The sequence below is a fragment of the Pundamilia nyererei genome, unplaced genomic scaffold, assembly GCF_000239375.1.
Source record: "Pundamilia nyererei isolate P.nyererei 1_Seehausen unplaced genomic scaffold, PunNye1.0 scaffold00014, whole genome shotgun sequence".
Taxonomy (NCBI): domain Eukaryota; kingdom Metazoa; phylum Chordata; class Actinopteri; order Cichliformes; family Cichlidae; genus Pundamilia; species Pundamilia nyererei.
Window position 1 is genome coordinate 2,572,426 of NW_005187415.1, and position 13,121 is coordinate 2,585,546.

At 41.2% G+C, this 13,121-nt stretch overlaps 1 protein-coding gene and 1 non-coding gene across 2 annotated transcripts in view; one reads left to right on the top strand and one right to left on the bottom strand.

Moving 5' to 3' along the window:
• The first annotated feature begins 9,197 nt into the window (after positions 1-9,197).
• The window catches only part of sapcd1 (suppressor APC domain containing 1), an 8,876-nt gene continuing 4,952 nt past the window's right edge, over positions 9,198-13,121 (top strand). Inside the window, exons 1-3 of the mRNA XM_013908756.1 lie at positions 9,198-9,221; positions 9,306-9,316; positions 10,905-11,042. Of these exons, the coding sequence (XP_013764210.1) occupies positions 9,198-9,221; positions 9,306-9,316; positions 10,905-11,042 (173 nt within the window). The remainder of the gene's footprint in view (positions 9,222-9,305; positions 9,317-10,904; positions 11,043-13,121) is intronic.
• On the bottom strand, positions 10,612-10,694 carry trnal-cag (transfer RNA leucine (anticodon CAG)). Its single transcript has one exon. It is a non-coding gene; the product is annotated as a tRNA-Leu (tRNA).

Below are 13,121 nucleotides of genomic sequence, written 5' to 3' on the forward strand. Positions count from 1 at the left end.
GTGTCCCCTCAGCCAAGCATCTTTGTCACATTAATGGAAAGATACAGTGTTTCTTTTTTTAATGATTCATTGTTTTAGGTCTCGTTTATTTTAACACTAGTCAGTCAGGGTTGTGGCCCACTTCCCTAATGCCCTACTAATCTGTGTGTGAGGTGGCCTTTTTATACACTGTAATATTTGAGGACTCAGCAGCAGACAATGAGTCCTCAGCAGCATGATCCCTCACTGTTTTGTCAGCTCTGTGACCTGTATTTACAGTCAGCTTATTGTTCCACATTTAATTCCTAATCCTCTTCTTGTTGTCTACAGTCCTGTGTGTGTGTGTTTTGGTGCGCCCGCCCCCTTTTCCCATTCTTAATCCTGTGCTTTATTTTGCAGTTGCATATGCAGTCATTAAGCCCATTGTAACGGCTCCACGGTCAGTGCCCATTGAATATATTAGCACTCTTAGTAAAACAACAGTCATCATAGTACAATGTGACTTGGTCAGAAGACTGGAAACTGTCATGGTGAGCCTTGTGATTGCAAAAAAGAGAAGAATACAGACTTTTTTTTATTATAATGTTACTGATTCAGTGCACAAACAAAGGAAACAACAGAGAGTCCACTAGGAACCCTATAATACACCTCCTTCACATTTATCTGATAATATTGACAATTAATACTGACTTTCACTAAACCACAGAATCACATTAAATTACCAATTAAATACTGTTGGTCACATTATTCCCCGTGCTGACATATAGCATATGTAGGAAGGTGTTACAATACACACTGAGGTTAGGCTCATGTTCCTTTGTGCCTTCATTATTTTAAGTACTGCTTTAACTACCAAATATTGTGCCATGCAGAACTTAAAATGCAGTTTGGTTTCACTCCGGATGAGATTGAGGTTTCAGAAAGGTGCGTGTCTAGAGATAATTTTCCAGCGTTGAAGCTTTGGTGCTGAAGATGCTCTGAGGAAAACACCAAAAGAACGTACGGCACGTACCGTACGCCAGTCTCGTCTGAGCAGGAAGCGTCTGTATTGAAGGGGGATGCTTTCATAGAGATAAGGAGGACAGAAAAACTGGTGAGAGGAAGTTGTTGGTTCACAGGTGCAGTGCGGGGGTTTCCACATCCTTCTACCCTTCAGCTCCGGAAGCAAGCGCTGAGAAGAGGCTTACCACAGACAGGAGATTGTTTACATCAGTCATTATTTCCTAGCATACCACAACAAAATGCAGGCAAGGAGAAAAAGAGACACTTAATTGCACAAGAAGTAGAGGAATGGCAGCGAATTACGGGAAGTTGGTCTGCATGTTACATCACTGACATAAGGCTTCACAGCTGCCTGCTTACAGCCTTGCATTTGTTTGCATTTATGTCCATAAGCTAGAAGCTAACCTCCAGACAGCTCGTTTGTAGAGTATATGAGGAAACTACCCCCTGTGCAATACCAGATGGTAATCAAGCATTTATATTAATATTTTTGTTTTTTGGAAACAAAAATTGACTATAATGATTGTAGCATAGACATGTACATATATATCTGTATGTACCCTGTATGTCTGCTCCTACATCACCATGCATATAACAATTAAAAGTCTATGTAACATTAGTATCATCTGTGTCAAAGAGGATTTGGGCCTACTTGAGAAATAATCAGTGCTTTACTGAATGTTGTTTTGAAAATGGATCTAAATCTAAATTTAATTGTACAGTTCAACAGTACGATGACACAGTCTACAATCATTTGACTTTTAAGCGGTTTTCCTACGGGGCATATACGCTTTTTTGTGTGCTCACAAGTGCATGTGCAAATGTGTACACACAAACGTTCATGCAACAGATAAGGATCTACACCAACATACAAGCTGTACAAGCAGCAAAGATACCTGTAGGCCTCAACCGTGCATATGTTACATAAAGTAAAAAAATAATAATAACAAGCCAGCTCCAGTAAGGACGGGCTGGTGAATTACAGGTAATATGGTGGTGGTGAAAAGTTATTGTGTTTAGAGAACAAAGCTACATATTTTGGAAGATCATTGTGGTTACTTTTTAGTGCACATCAAAATTACACACCGACATACAGTGACTGTGAAGCTGTTCAGTGATAAGCGAAAATTTTTGAGAATACTTCTTTACTGTCTTGGTGTGAGGTTCATGAGAAGCTCATTTATCCGTACCAACTGACTACTAACTGAAGTTATTTCCTTGTTAGCTTAGCTTAGCATAAAGACTTCAAAAATAAATATAACAAACTTTGTTTGTTAATTAACATAATAATATTTTTAGGTTAGCTAACTCATTAGAATCTGTTAATTAAAGCACAACCTAAATGATTTCACTAAATGATTTGATTTTGAAACCAGCTTGCTTATTTGCTAAGGACTAGCCTATGACCATAGCACAGATAATTGTCCTTTTTGAAATATAGTGTGACCAATTGTTACAAAATAGACTTAATGTTTTATTCGCTTTAAACCAAAATGAGCTACTTAGCCCATACATTTAGCAGGAAAGTGGTCGAGACTGAAAACCATTTTAGACTAATAGTTAATGCAAAAACTTCTTGGATGTGTTTTACGACACAGGAAGTTAAAAAAAAATCCTTTTAAAATGTCCAGTAGCACAGAGAGTAAAAGGGTCCAGTTTACTGGCAAGTGGATGAGGCCGAGCCTACTCAGTGAGATCCACCTGTCAGACCTGCCACGCCTCTAATGCAATTATTCCAGGTGAATGTGAAAAAAAAATCACCTCATTCAGAGTGCTTATGGAGGGGGGGGGGGCGGCTATTCACAGAAACCCAAACTGATTTTCTACCAAGTTTTAAACACTTGTTTTAATGCTGTAAAGTTCAGCAGTTTATCATTAGAGCCTACAAAGGCTTAAGTGACACAAAGTTGTAAAAACTGCAGTTTTTACAACTTTGTTTATGACTGTAATTCCCTTAGTATTCAGCCCTGCTATATTTAGCATCTAAAATTCTTCATTTGCCTGGTTTTCACCTTAACTTGCATGTTTTTGTTCTGCAAACCATAAAATCTGTTCTTAGCAGGACATTAATATTGAATGGTGACACACCTTCAAAGCCAATGGTGGAGTTAAAATCAAATCAGGACATTAGTGCTGTAAAAAAAAAAAAAAAGGGAAAGAAAAGAAAAGAAAAGAAAAAACTTTGTGAGTGAAAAATATGTGAGGAGTTTCCATGGGAGTTTCCACTTGTGGAGGCCACAGGTGGGGTTGTCACAGAGAGTGGGGGAGTCAGTCATATACTATTTTCATATATGTGCTATGTTGAAAGAGCAAGTCTGAGAGAGTTTGCTTTGGGTCTGGAGAGACCGAGGGTTTGGGGTGGCAGCTAGTTAGAGCTGCTCACTGGGGGGGATACTTGGTCGTCACGGTGAATGGCTCTAAGATGAAATTTGCCCAAAGAGACCCTGACTTTGTTTGTTTTGGGGGCTCCTCGAGGGGCTAGCGTTGGGGGGGAAAAGATGCAGACAGGAGACTCTAAGATTTATTTTTTCAGACTTGCGGTGTCTCATGCACCATTTCCTGAGTGTGCACTCAGCGTGTTCCCACTTTGCATTTTATCTGTACACTTAAAGTACTACTTGTTCTTTCAAGAACAGCCTGTTCTCTGAGGCGGTGCTTTCTGAAATATTGTTTCTGCAGAGTGCATTTGTGGGCGTGGGGAAGAGGGAGGAGGAAGGCTGAAGGGCGGAGCGAGGCTGCTGTAAATCGATCCTTTGTTTTTATCTCTGCCTGTGTGTGTGTGTGTGTGTGTGTGTGTGTGTGTGTGTGTGTGTGTGTGTGTGTGTGTGTGTGTGTGTGAGGAACTTGTTTTGGTCTTACTGAGGTTAATTCAATGTCAAAACTAGAGCAAAAGTCACTGCAAGGCAATATGAAACATTAAATAAAACCAAAGCAAAATTTGAATCATTGCAAATGCATATAGGCTTAATGTGACTGCATGGTGAATAACTGCATGGAATATACTAAGAAACTTAAGTGAAGCTATATTTTATGTGCCATTCATAAGTCCAGGAGGGCTGTCTGCTTCTCCTCCCTGCAGCTGAGCTAAAATAGGTGCTTCAGCTGTTGTGCTTTTGCCCTTATCTACATCTGGTGAACATCTGGTTTCCATCTGACTGTGCTCGTGTGGAACTGGGTTGGGTTGTGAGCGTGACAATAGTGCAAAAAAGAGAGAGAGAAAGGGAAGAGGAGAGGGTATGGAATATGTTCGTGAGCTTCGATAAAGTGTGCGTGACAGGCTGGCTGAGAGGACGAATGAGTTGGGGGGGTAGGGGGTGAGCTAATGACTTGCCGAAAAGAGAGAAAGATTGTGTGTTCTTGTGTGTGTGTGTGTGTGTGAGTGTGTGTGTGTGCGTGCGTGCGTGCATGTTAACCTTGCCTGCAACCAATAATCTCAATGCTGCCGTGACAAATTAGGCACAAATCTTTGCTGATGTGATTAATCTCATTGTTTCACAGAAAGTTTTTTTTAAATTTTTTTCACCGGAGACGATCACATCAGAAATCTGCATGGAAGAGTGAACTGGCATCTTTATCTCTTCAATGGAAACCTGTTGAGTCCTGTTTTTATGGCTCAGTTTAAAGCGAAGTATTATACCATGACTGGGGGAAAACAGAAGGGGCAAAAAAGTTGTAAAATTAAGTACGAAAAGCACCATCAAACCTATGTGTGAGTCGGATTCTTGCTTTGTGAGCAGATGATATGACGATTAATGTTTAAGATGTCCATCTCTGGGGGAAAAAAGAAAAGGCCTTTGGGTTTTAAGGGGGCAGCAGGAGTCTGTATTAAAAATCCTCGATTTGGGGCCACAGGGTATTCATGGTAAGCAGGCCAGCTGGGTTGCTTAGGAACAACCACTAAAGCCTGTATGAACCTTTCTGCATATACATTGTATTAGATAGAGTAAATGATAAGATGTGTTGCACCTTTTGTTGATCAATATCTCTTAATATGAGATTTTAAAAAGTGGTTCTAGGCTTGGAAATGTGATTTTTAAAATGATTTTCATCCTTTGTGTCTCTTTATATTGTAATACACTGTTTATCTTGGCGTTTTGTAGTCCAAAGCTGCATCTATACTGCAAGCACTTTGCTCATCGTTCGTGACTTTGAAGCTGACGGATGGCTTCTTGCAAAAGTTGTGTTGGGTACCCTCAAATGTGTTTACTACCAGGTCGTATGTCAATCACTGAAATCCTTCGCCTCACTGTTTGTCACACAAATGTTTGACTTGAAATAATATTTTAATGCTAAAATAATAAAAACAAATATAAAAAAGCATATTTTTATTTTTTAATAAGAATCCAAATCTGTTACTTCCCTGAACAGACAAATGTGGTTTAGGTTTAATGTTATGCCCGATTAATTTCTGAAAGAAGTCCAGTTTTTCAGTTTGTAGTTTTAAACAAGTTTTTAAAGAGCTTTCTGAAGTACTTGTGTTTTCTTGTTTTTATGGTGTAATAAATCTCTTAATCACCACTAGTCCTGGGTTGGAACCTCCTTTTGGTTTCAGAACCTTAATTCTTTGTAGCAAAGGTTCTTTGCTACAGTGCAGGACAGATCCATGCTTTCACATTTAGGTTGACGTCTCCATTTGTGCTGCAACAGATGCTGGGTTTACCATCTTCTGTTGTCCAACTGGTGAGGTTAAGAAAGTTGTAGTCTCAGTTTCTCTTGTCTTCTGCTGCTGTAGCTTGCTTTGAGTTTTTCCTGACAGCATACATGTTCGAGTTAATCTCTCTATCCTAGTCCCTTGAACCAGTCTAACTATTATCTGCTGACCACTGGCACTAACAAGGCATTTTAACACACAAAACAGGCACTTATTGAATATTTTGATATGTTGTGTTGCTTTTTAGATCTCTTATAAACCCGAGAAATAGTTGTATGGAAAAATCCTAGCAGATCAGCAGTTTCTGAAATAATCAGACCAGATTGTCTGGCACCAACAAACATTTTACATTCAAAGTCACTTTAATCGCTCTTCCTTGAACTTCAGCTGGCCGTCTTAACCATTAAATGCATTAAGTTCCAGTGTTGAAATTTGGTCGACGACATACGCTGTGAGCATTTTCACAGGTTTACCTGTAAGTCTACATGTAAATACATACTTTATCTTAGAGTAATATTGTAAAGGGGAAATGATGGTGCTATTTTTTTACCTTTCTGGCAAAGTATTATACAAACCCATTAATAACTTCACCATTTGCTGCTCTGCTACATTATACTGCACAAACTGCAGATAATAATGCAAACAAACTGAACAAACAGTGTGATGATCTAAACATCCATAAAGCATCTTTTTCTACATTAAGTTCTGACACAGAAAAGTCCGTAAGGCCTCAAACACCCTCCTTGAAATAAACAACCCTCAATGTGTGTTTATGATAAAGAAAGTACTGTATGTGCACAATTCAGGCGCCAACTAAAGTGTGTGTATGTGTGTGTGTGTGTGTGTGTGTGTGTGTGAATCAGGGGGAATGTGGCTTATGGTGTAAAGTACATCGATTGGGCAACAACATTTGAGATGTGCTGTTAAAAAAAGTGTAGTTTGACACATTTGGTATCTTTGACAGCTTTAATTCTTGACTTTCATTTAAAGTTTCGTGGGCCTGAGCAATGTTGGATAAACTCACCTAGTTCCAAGAGTAAAGGTAATGACACTATCTAGTCTCTGATAAAAAAAAAAAGAAGCTCAATGTCTGAGAAAAAGTGCTGGCTGTAGGTGCGCTATCCCTAAACTACATCCATGAGGCCTTAATAGGTCAGATTACAGCCAATATATTGTACATGTATAAGCACACTTCCTGCAACTCATCACGCAATATTATTTTTGGCATGAACACATCATATTCAGGATTGAGTTTCCTCTCAAACCACTTGTTTGTTCCATTCCTATCCATTGCTTATATTTGGTTCTTAGGACAAGGAGGAGCCAGTCTGTAATGAGCTCCCTTGAGAGACTGCAAAGACATGTCATTTTTTTCATCACTGGTTTTAAGTGTGCGTGTGTGTTGAAGGGGGTTGGGGGGAAAATATGTTTAAGATTCCACAAAACTATGATCTGGAACAGTGAGCCCAGAGTAGCCCGCACTGGATATTGGACTGCAGAGGCGAAGGGAGCGTCCAGCTTCTTTGGCGAGGAATAATGTGTCCATTCCGCTTGACAGTGACTCTTCATGACTGTTTCACATCGCTATATAGAGGGGCCGTGGCCTGTCCGTGTTAGCTGCTTCTTCTTCTTCTTCTTTTTTTGTTGCAAACAGTTCTATAAGTATTCATGAAACACAGGAGTGACAGCGAGGGAGCAAATATGTGTGCGAGAAAGTTTGTATGTGAGAGAGCAAGACAGGAAGCAACCAGGGGCCCACTCTCAGCCACAAAGTAGTAGTAGTGACTAAAAAGATTCACTTTAAGAGGAAGTGAGTTACTGTTGTGTTTGTGTGTTTGTGTATAAAATTGTCTGTGTGTGTGCTAGAAACTTCAGACTAAATATGAATAACCTACAAACATGAATGCACATATTGCGAAGTATTATACCATGACTGGGGGGAAACAGGAGCGGCAGAAAAGTTGCAGCTTGTGTGAATAAATTTGCACCGTTTATGTAATAAATGTGGTGAATTCACTCCTCAGGGGAACCCACAGTGGAAACCTTTGTGATCGTATGTTGTCTTACTTATGACCATATATGCTGTGTACAAAAAAAACAGGCCATCTATTGCTCAGGATATCATGAGCTCATGAAGCTTTAGGCTTCATTTTGGCAAGACTCACAGGTCTTATGATGGAACACACAATCCTCCCTCTGTAATGTAACTTTTCTATATAAAGGAATATAAATAAATGTAATATTTATATATAAATATTTTGAAATTGCTTTTCTGGGTCCTTATCTGGTCCTCTTTTCTGTCTAAATTTGCATCGTTTGGGAGAAGAAAAGTGGTTCAGTCGGTTTTTCATAGCTATACTTTGAACATGTTGTTCCTCATGAAAGAAAACATCCCCATTAAAAAAATGGGGGTGAGGAAAGGTTGAAAATAGCTGACATACTTTTGAGGAAGTCTCTCAGTTGGTACTTAATTGTGTTGCTCCATCTGGTGTTTTGTTGAAGTTACTGCGGCACAGACTTATGAGAATATAATACAAAATGTCAGCTTTTAACAGTTTGTATTCTTCAGCAGGCAGTTTGGACTTATAGCTCCCTCTACTGTTCATAACCTATATCACACTTCAAGTAGGCTGTGGGGAAAAAGGGAAACGGAATGGAGAATATTAGAAAGCATTTTTCTAATTTTGTGTTGTCCAATTTTGTCCCAGTTTTCTGTTTTTACCCTGACAGGAGTATGCTCTTCTATTGCTGCAGCCCACAGAAAACTACACACAGATGCAGAGATGCTCTTCTGCATAACCTGTTGTTAGGAATGCTTATTTGAGTTACTTTTTTCCTGTCAGTTTGAAGCAGTCGGGCAGTTTTCCTGTGACCTCTGACACCAAAAACGTATTTTCAGTTTTCTGAAATACTCACTTAAGTGACTTTTCATCCCCATTCTGTTTGTTCAAGTCATGTAATAAATTGAGTTGCTGTCATGTGATTGCACTATTGAGCAATTGAAGGGGTATGAAGTCTCAGGTGAGTGACCTGACCATGACAAGATGAACAAGTCCTGCTATTCTACTGTATTGCAAAAATTAAATACCAGTGCATTTCTTTGCATTTGACCCAAACTCCTAACTTAAGTGCATTTAAGCTGGCATGGCTCAGATCAATGTGTTATCTATTATGACCCAGGTCATGATACTCTGTGATACTCTTTACTGTACAGCGCTGTGATAATGTAGTGGGCGGGACCAATGGGTGGGCACTGTACCGACAGGGAGGTCCATCAACACATGTTGATGGACCTCCCTGTCAGTACAGTGCCAAAAGAGGCTTAACCACACCCACTGAATAATCAAAACACAGTATGTACTGAATGTGATAGCCAGTCTCCCAGCAGCCAACAGTAACAGCTTAAAAGAGGTTTTATGGTTTGTTGTGTTTTGTTTTTTCTGAGCTTCTTTTTTATAAATATTGGTCCTCGATTATCAGAGATTGTGAGACCTTAGAATCCTAATAATAATTGAAGACACACCAGCTCCTGCATCCCAGCCTTGTTGGCAGCTTCATAAGAAAGATGGTGATGGCAGACCCTGAACCCGTAACTACCACAAAGGTTGTTTCTTTTCCTCTTGTTTTCAGTGCATTTTTGTATTACCAACAACTATGTGTTGTGCTTATTCAGGTGTACCTTCAGTGAGGAGGTGGAATAAGTGGATAGTATTTTTGTCTTGGCTTACCATCATAACTAATTGCACACCACCTGGAGTCAAGATGACTGAACGGTCTAAGGCGTTGCATTTAGGTCTTGCAGGAAATAGTTCATCAGGAATGCATGTGTGTGCATGTTTGAGTTGCTATTTGTTTCTAAGGCTATTTGACCTCAAGTTTAAATACATAAGTCAGATTCCATTCAGTTTAAGGTTATGCATTCGAGATCATTCAATTGTATATTATGATATATTGACAGATAAAAACGTGCTCAAGCATCTTTGTAATCAGTGTTCAGTAGCTGAGCAAAAGCTCTGTGTTCTGGTTGCCTTCTCCCTTGGAGGCGTGGGTTCAAATCCTGCTCCTGTGACGAAGCATTTCACATGTAGCAAATGAAAGATGAAGATGCTATTCATCATTACAAAACCAATCACTTTGCAGGGTTGAACAGTGCCCAGCTAAGAGACCTGTGTTATGAGAAATTTAGATCTCAAATGCATTTTGTCAGAGTAACACTAAGAATAGTTGTACCCTGTTCATCTGAACAAGTTGGTTTCCCGCTATGAAAACACCTGAATGCAGTAGTGGCAGTCGAATCTACGCCTTAACCTGCTCAACCATCTATATCTTCCACAGCGCTTTTTGGTGATATAGATAATTCCACAGAGCTTCCTGTTTCATCTTAAGCCCTCAATACATGCAGCTGTTACAGAGGTTTCAGATATGATATTATGGTTGGTGCTTAGAACTTTGGTCTCATAAAAGCAGATCTCAATGTGTTTTGAAGTGAATTCAAAGTCCAAAGCATTAACCATTACACCATGGGAGTGCCAAAATAATGCCATTAGAAAATTAGCTGGAAATCATTGGATTGTGCTGTTGGCTGGAAAACAAAATGAATCATATTAGCTTTAGTGGTTAACTACCTGTTTTTATGGTATAAAGCTGATCATGTAAATTAAAAAAAGAAGGTCAGCCCTGATTTTACCAATAATGCTCAAATAACAATAAAGTTGCTCCAGTAATTTCAAATTTGCAGATTTGTGTAAAAGAAAGTGATTCTACCAGTATGTGATAGTGCCTTTAATAAATAGTTAGCACAGTGTACATGACAGTTACTATATGACTTCAGTAAATATATTAGTGACATGAAATTAATGACTTGCTTTGTTGTACATGTCAGCTATTACAAGTCAATTATTACAAAACTCACCAACGCGGAGTTAGACCTGACACAAGACCAGCATCTTTACTTGAACAGTGTCAGACAAGGTACTTGCTGTCAGAGGTGGGATTTGAACCCACGCCTCCAGGTGAGACTGCGACCTGGACGCAGCGCCTTAGACCGCTCGGCCACCCTGACACATCTGTAGTCATGGTTTCGTGAAGTTAAAAATTTAGGACGGCTGCCTATGCCATCTAAAATGTTCGGATCATGCTGTTGTTACAGAGGTTTGGATCTTTAGCCATCAGAATTGTTGTCTGCCACCCTCCTGGGAAGAGCTGAGGAGAGCCCCAAACGAGAGGTCACCCAGCAGCCACGGAGCAGAGGGTTGCGGTGACGTGCCCGCAGGCTCTGCCGGCAGCCAGCTGTGCCAGAGAGGCCTCTGGGCCTCAGCCCCAGACACCAAGAAACACCAAGAAACACCAATACACCGACCTCTCAGAGCATCAGCCACTGGCAGGGAGTGTGGAGAGGGGAGGTGAACAGGTGCACGCAGACACAAACGTGCATTCCCACCCCCATATACACGAACAAATACTCAGCACTCACCCGACGTGGAGACAGACATAAATAGACACTGTACACACATTCACACTCCCCAAACATACTCTATATCCCAGGTCCGGGTACCCCTGCCCCCAGAGGGGCAAACCGTACCCAGACCCAGGAGATGTAACCCTTCTCTCTGGGGTGGAGGAAAGCAGACCGCCTCCTTATCTGCAGTAGCAGGGAGGCCCCGCATCCCAGACCCCAATCCGACGGCCAGCACCTCCTCCCAGCCGCCCAGCCCTGATGGTTAACAGAACGGGGGTGAGTGAAGAAGTGCATTTAAAACACAGGAGGGCATGGTGCTTCCTGCCAGAGAGCAGCACGGCTCCTCCCGAAAACCCTCAGTGTCTATATGCATTTAAAATTGAGGGTAGGGCACCAGCGCCAGAGGTGGGTTTGAATACACAGACTATCCTCTGGATGCTGTATAACGTGCCCAACCCCAAGGCCCTATATGTGAGTGTTATGAGAGTGTGAGTAATGCGGATGTCTAGGTTGCGGAATAAAATTGAGGTACAGGCGGCTAGAAGGGGACAGAGGGGGAGTGCCTCCCCTGCACCCTGGTGACAGACCTGCACCCCAAGCCCTGCGTGTGTGTGTGGGTGTGGTGGAGCAGGAAGAGGAAGGCAGCTGAGGATGGGGAGGGAAGAAAGGGAGGGGCAAGCGGCCCCTCCCTGGGTTAGGACACGTTCATCTTACAGCAGAGAGAAAAATTACACTTGACTCAGGCTGCAACACAACATCTATCCAAAGCTCAACCCCACTACTGAGCGAGAAGGATTTGAACTGCTCCGTCTCCAACCTGGGCTAGTGCACATCTCTTTAGACAACCTGGTGGTCTCGGGCTCCCCCAGGAGCCATATCAATATCGAACTTAGTGCGGACACCCGACCAGCATAGTCCAATGTAGCTCAGAGGCTCTGAGCTCAAACAATCCTCCAGCCTTCTGCTACCTTGAATTACACGCACACACCACCGCAGCTGGAAGAAACATCTTCACTTACAGAGCTTTTAACTTTCACTGTCATGTCACATCATCACATCTGACTAGTGCCCATCATCAGCCAAGATGCAATGCAGTAAAAATCTGGTCATTTCAAAAGAAAGGAAGTCAGCAAAATTCCCACTTTTAGCTCTTATTTCTTAAATCCAGCTTCACAGACAGTGTTACATCTGTGTCAGTTTTTGAGAGCAGGGGTCCATGATGTAAATTAGCCTTTATGCATGTAGTGTTTCGTGACCACTTTAAAAGGGAGCACTTTTGTCCATAGCGTAGCTGCACAAGCAAATGAATGACCTCTCTTTTGAACACAAAACGCCCTCACACAAAACAGGAGGGGTGCCTCCAGAGTTTGGTTTTGTCCGTTTATTGATGGTAGTTTTGTGCTTGATGCAAAACGCTAGTATAACATACTGTATATTTAACACATTGTTGTAGAGGTTAATTGTAGAACCAATCTGAGGGAGCACAGTAGCGGATTTTATTTTCTATATACATATTTTTCCCTCACAAGTTGCACTAAAATCTCTCCAACAGGGCTGCTGTTGGATCCATAACAGCCACTTTAGCCTGAGGCCCTAATGAATAACATGTGTTGCTGATTTTCTGTGTTGCCATCGACTAACTGAACAGCTGAGCGCTGATAGTAATGATGTTAGTGTCAATAAACTGAGCCTACTGAAGTCTCTATCTCCTGTACTTGCTCTCAAACTCCAAACTATACTCGCCATAGTCAAGTTTGTTTAGCAGCTCCATTCAGTGCTCCACACCTCTGTGCTTGAGCTCTCATCCTCAGGTTATGTCACATTCCAGGCAACATGTTGGGACAGAAAGCTCACCTGAAACTAACAAGAAAGTGATTTCGTGCCCTTCCTTTGGACCTAGCTGCAGATTAGCATGATTTTCCTTGAGCTGAGGGACAACTTCTTCGTATCTTGTTGGAAAATCCAGTGTTTGTGAAACACAGCCTTGTTTTCCTCCTCTGGCCTTCTGCTGTAAATTTGGGATAAACAAGC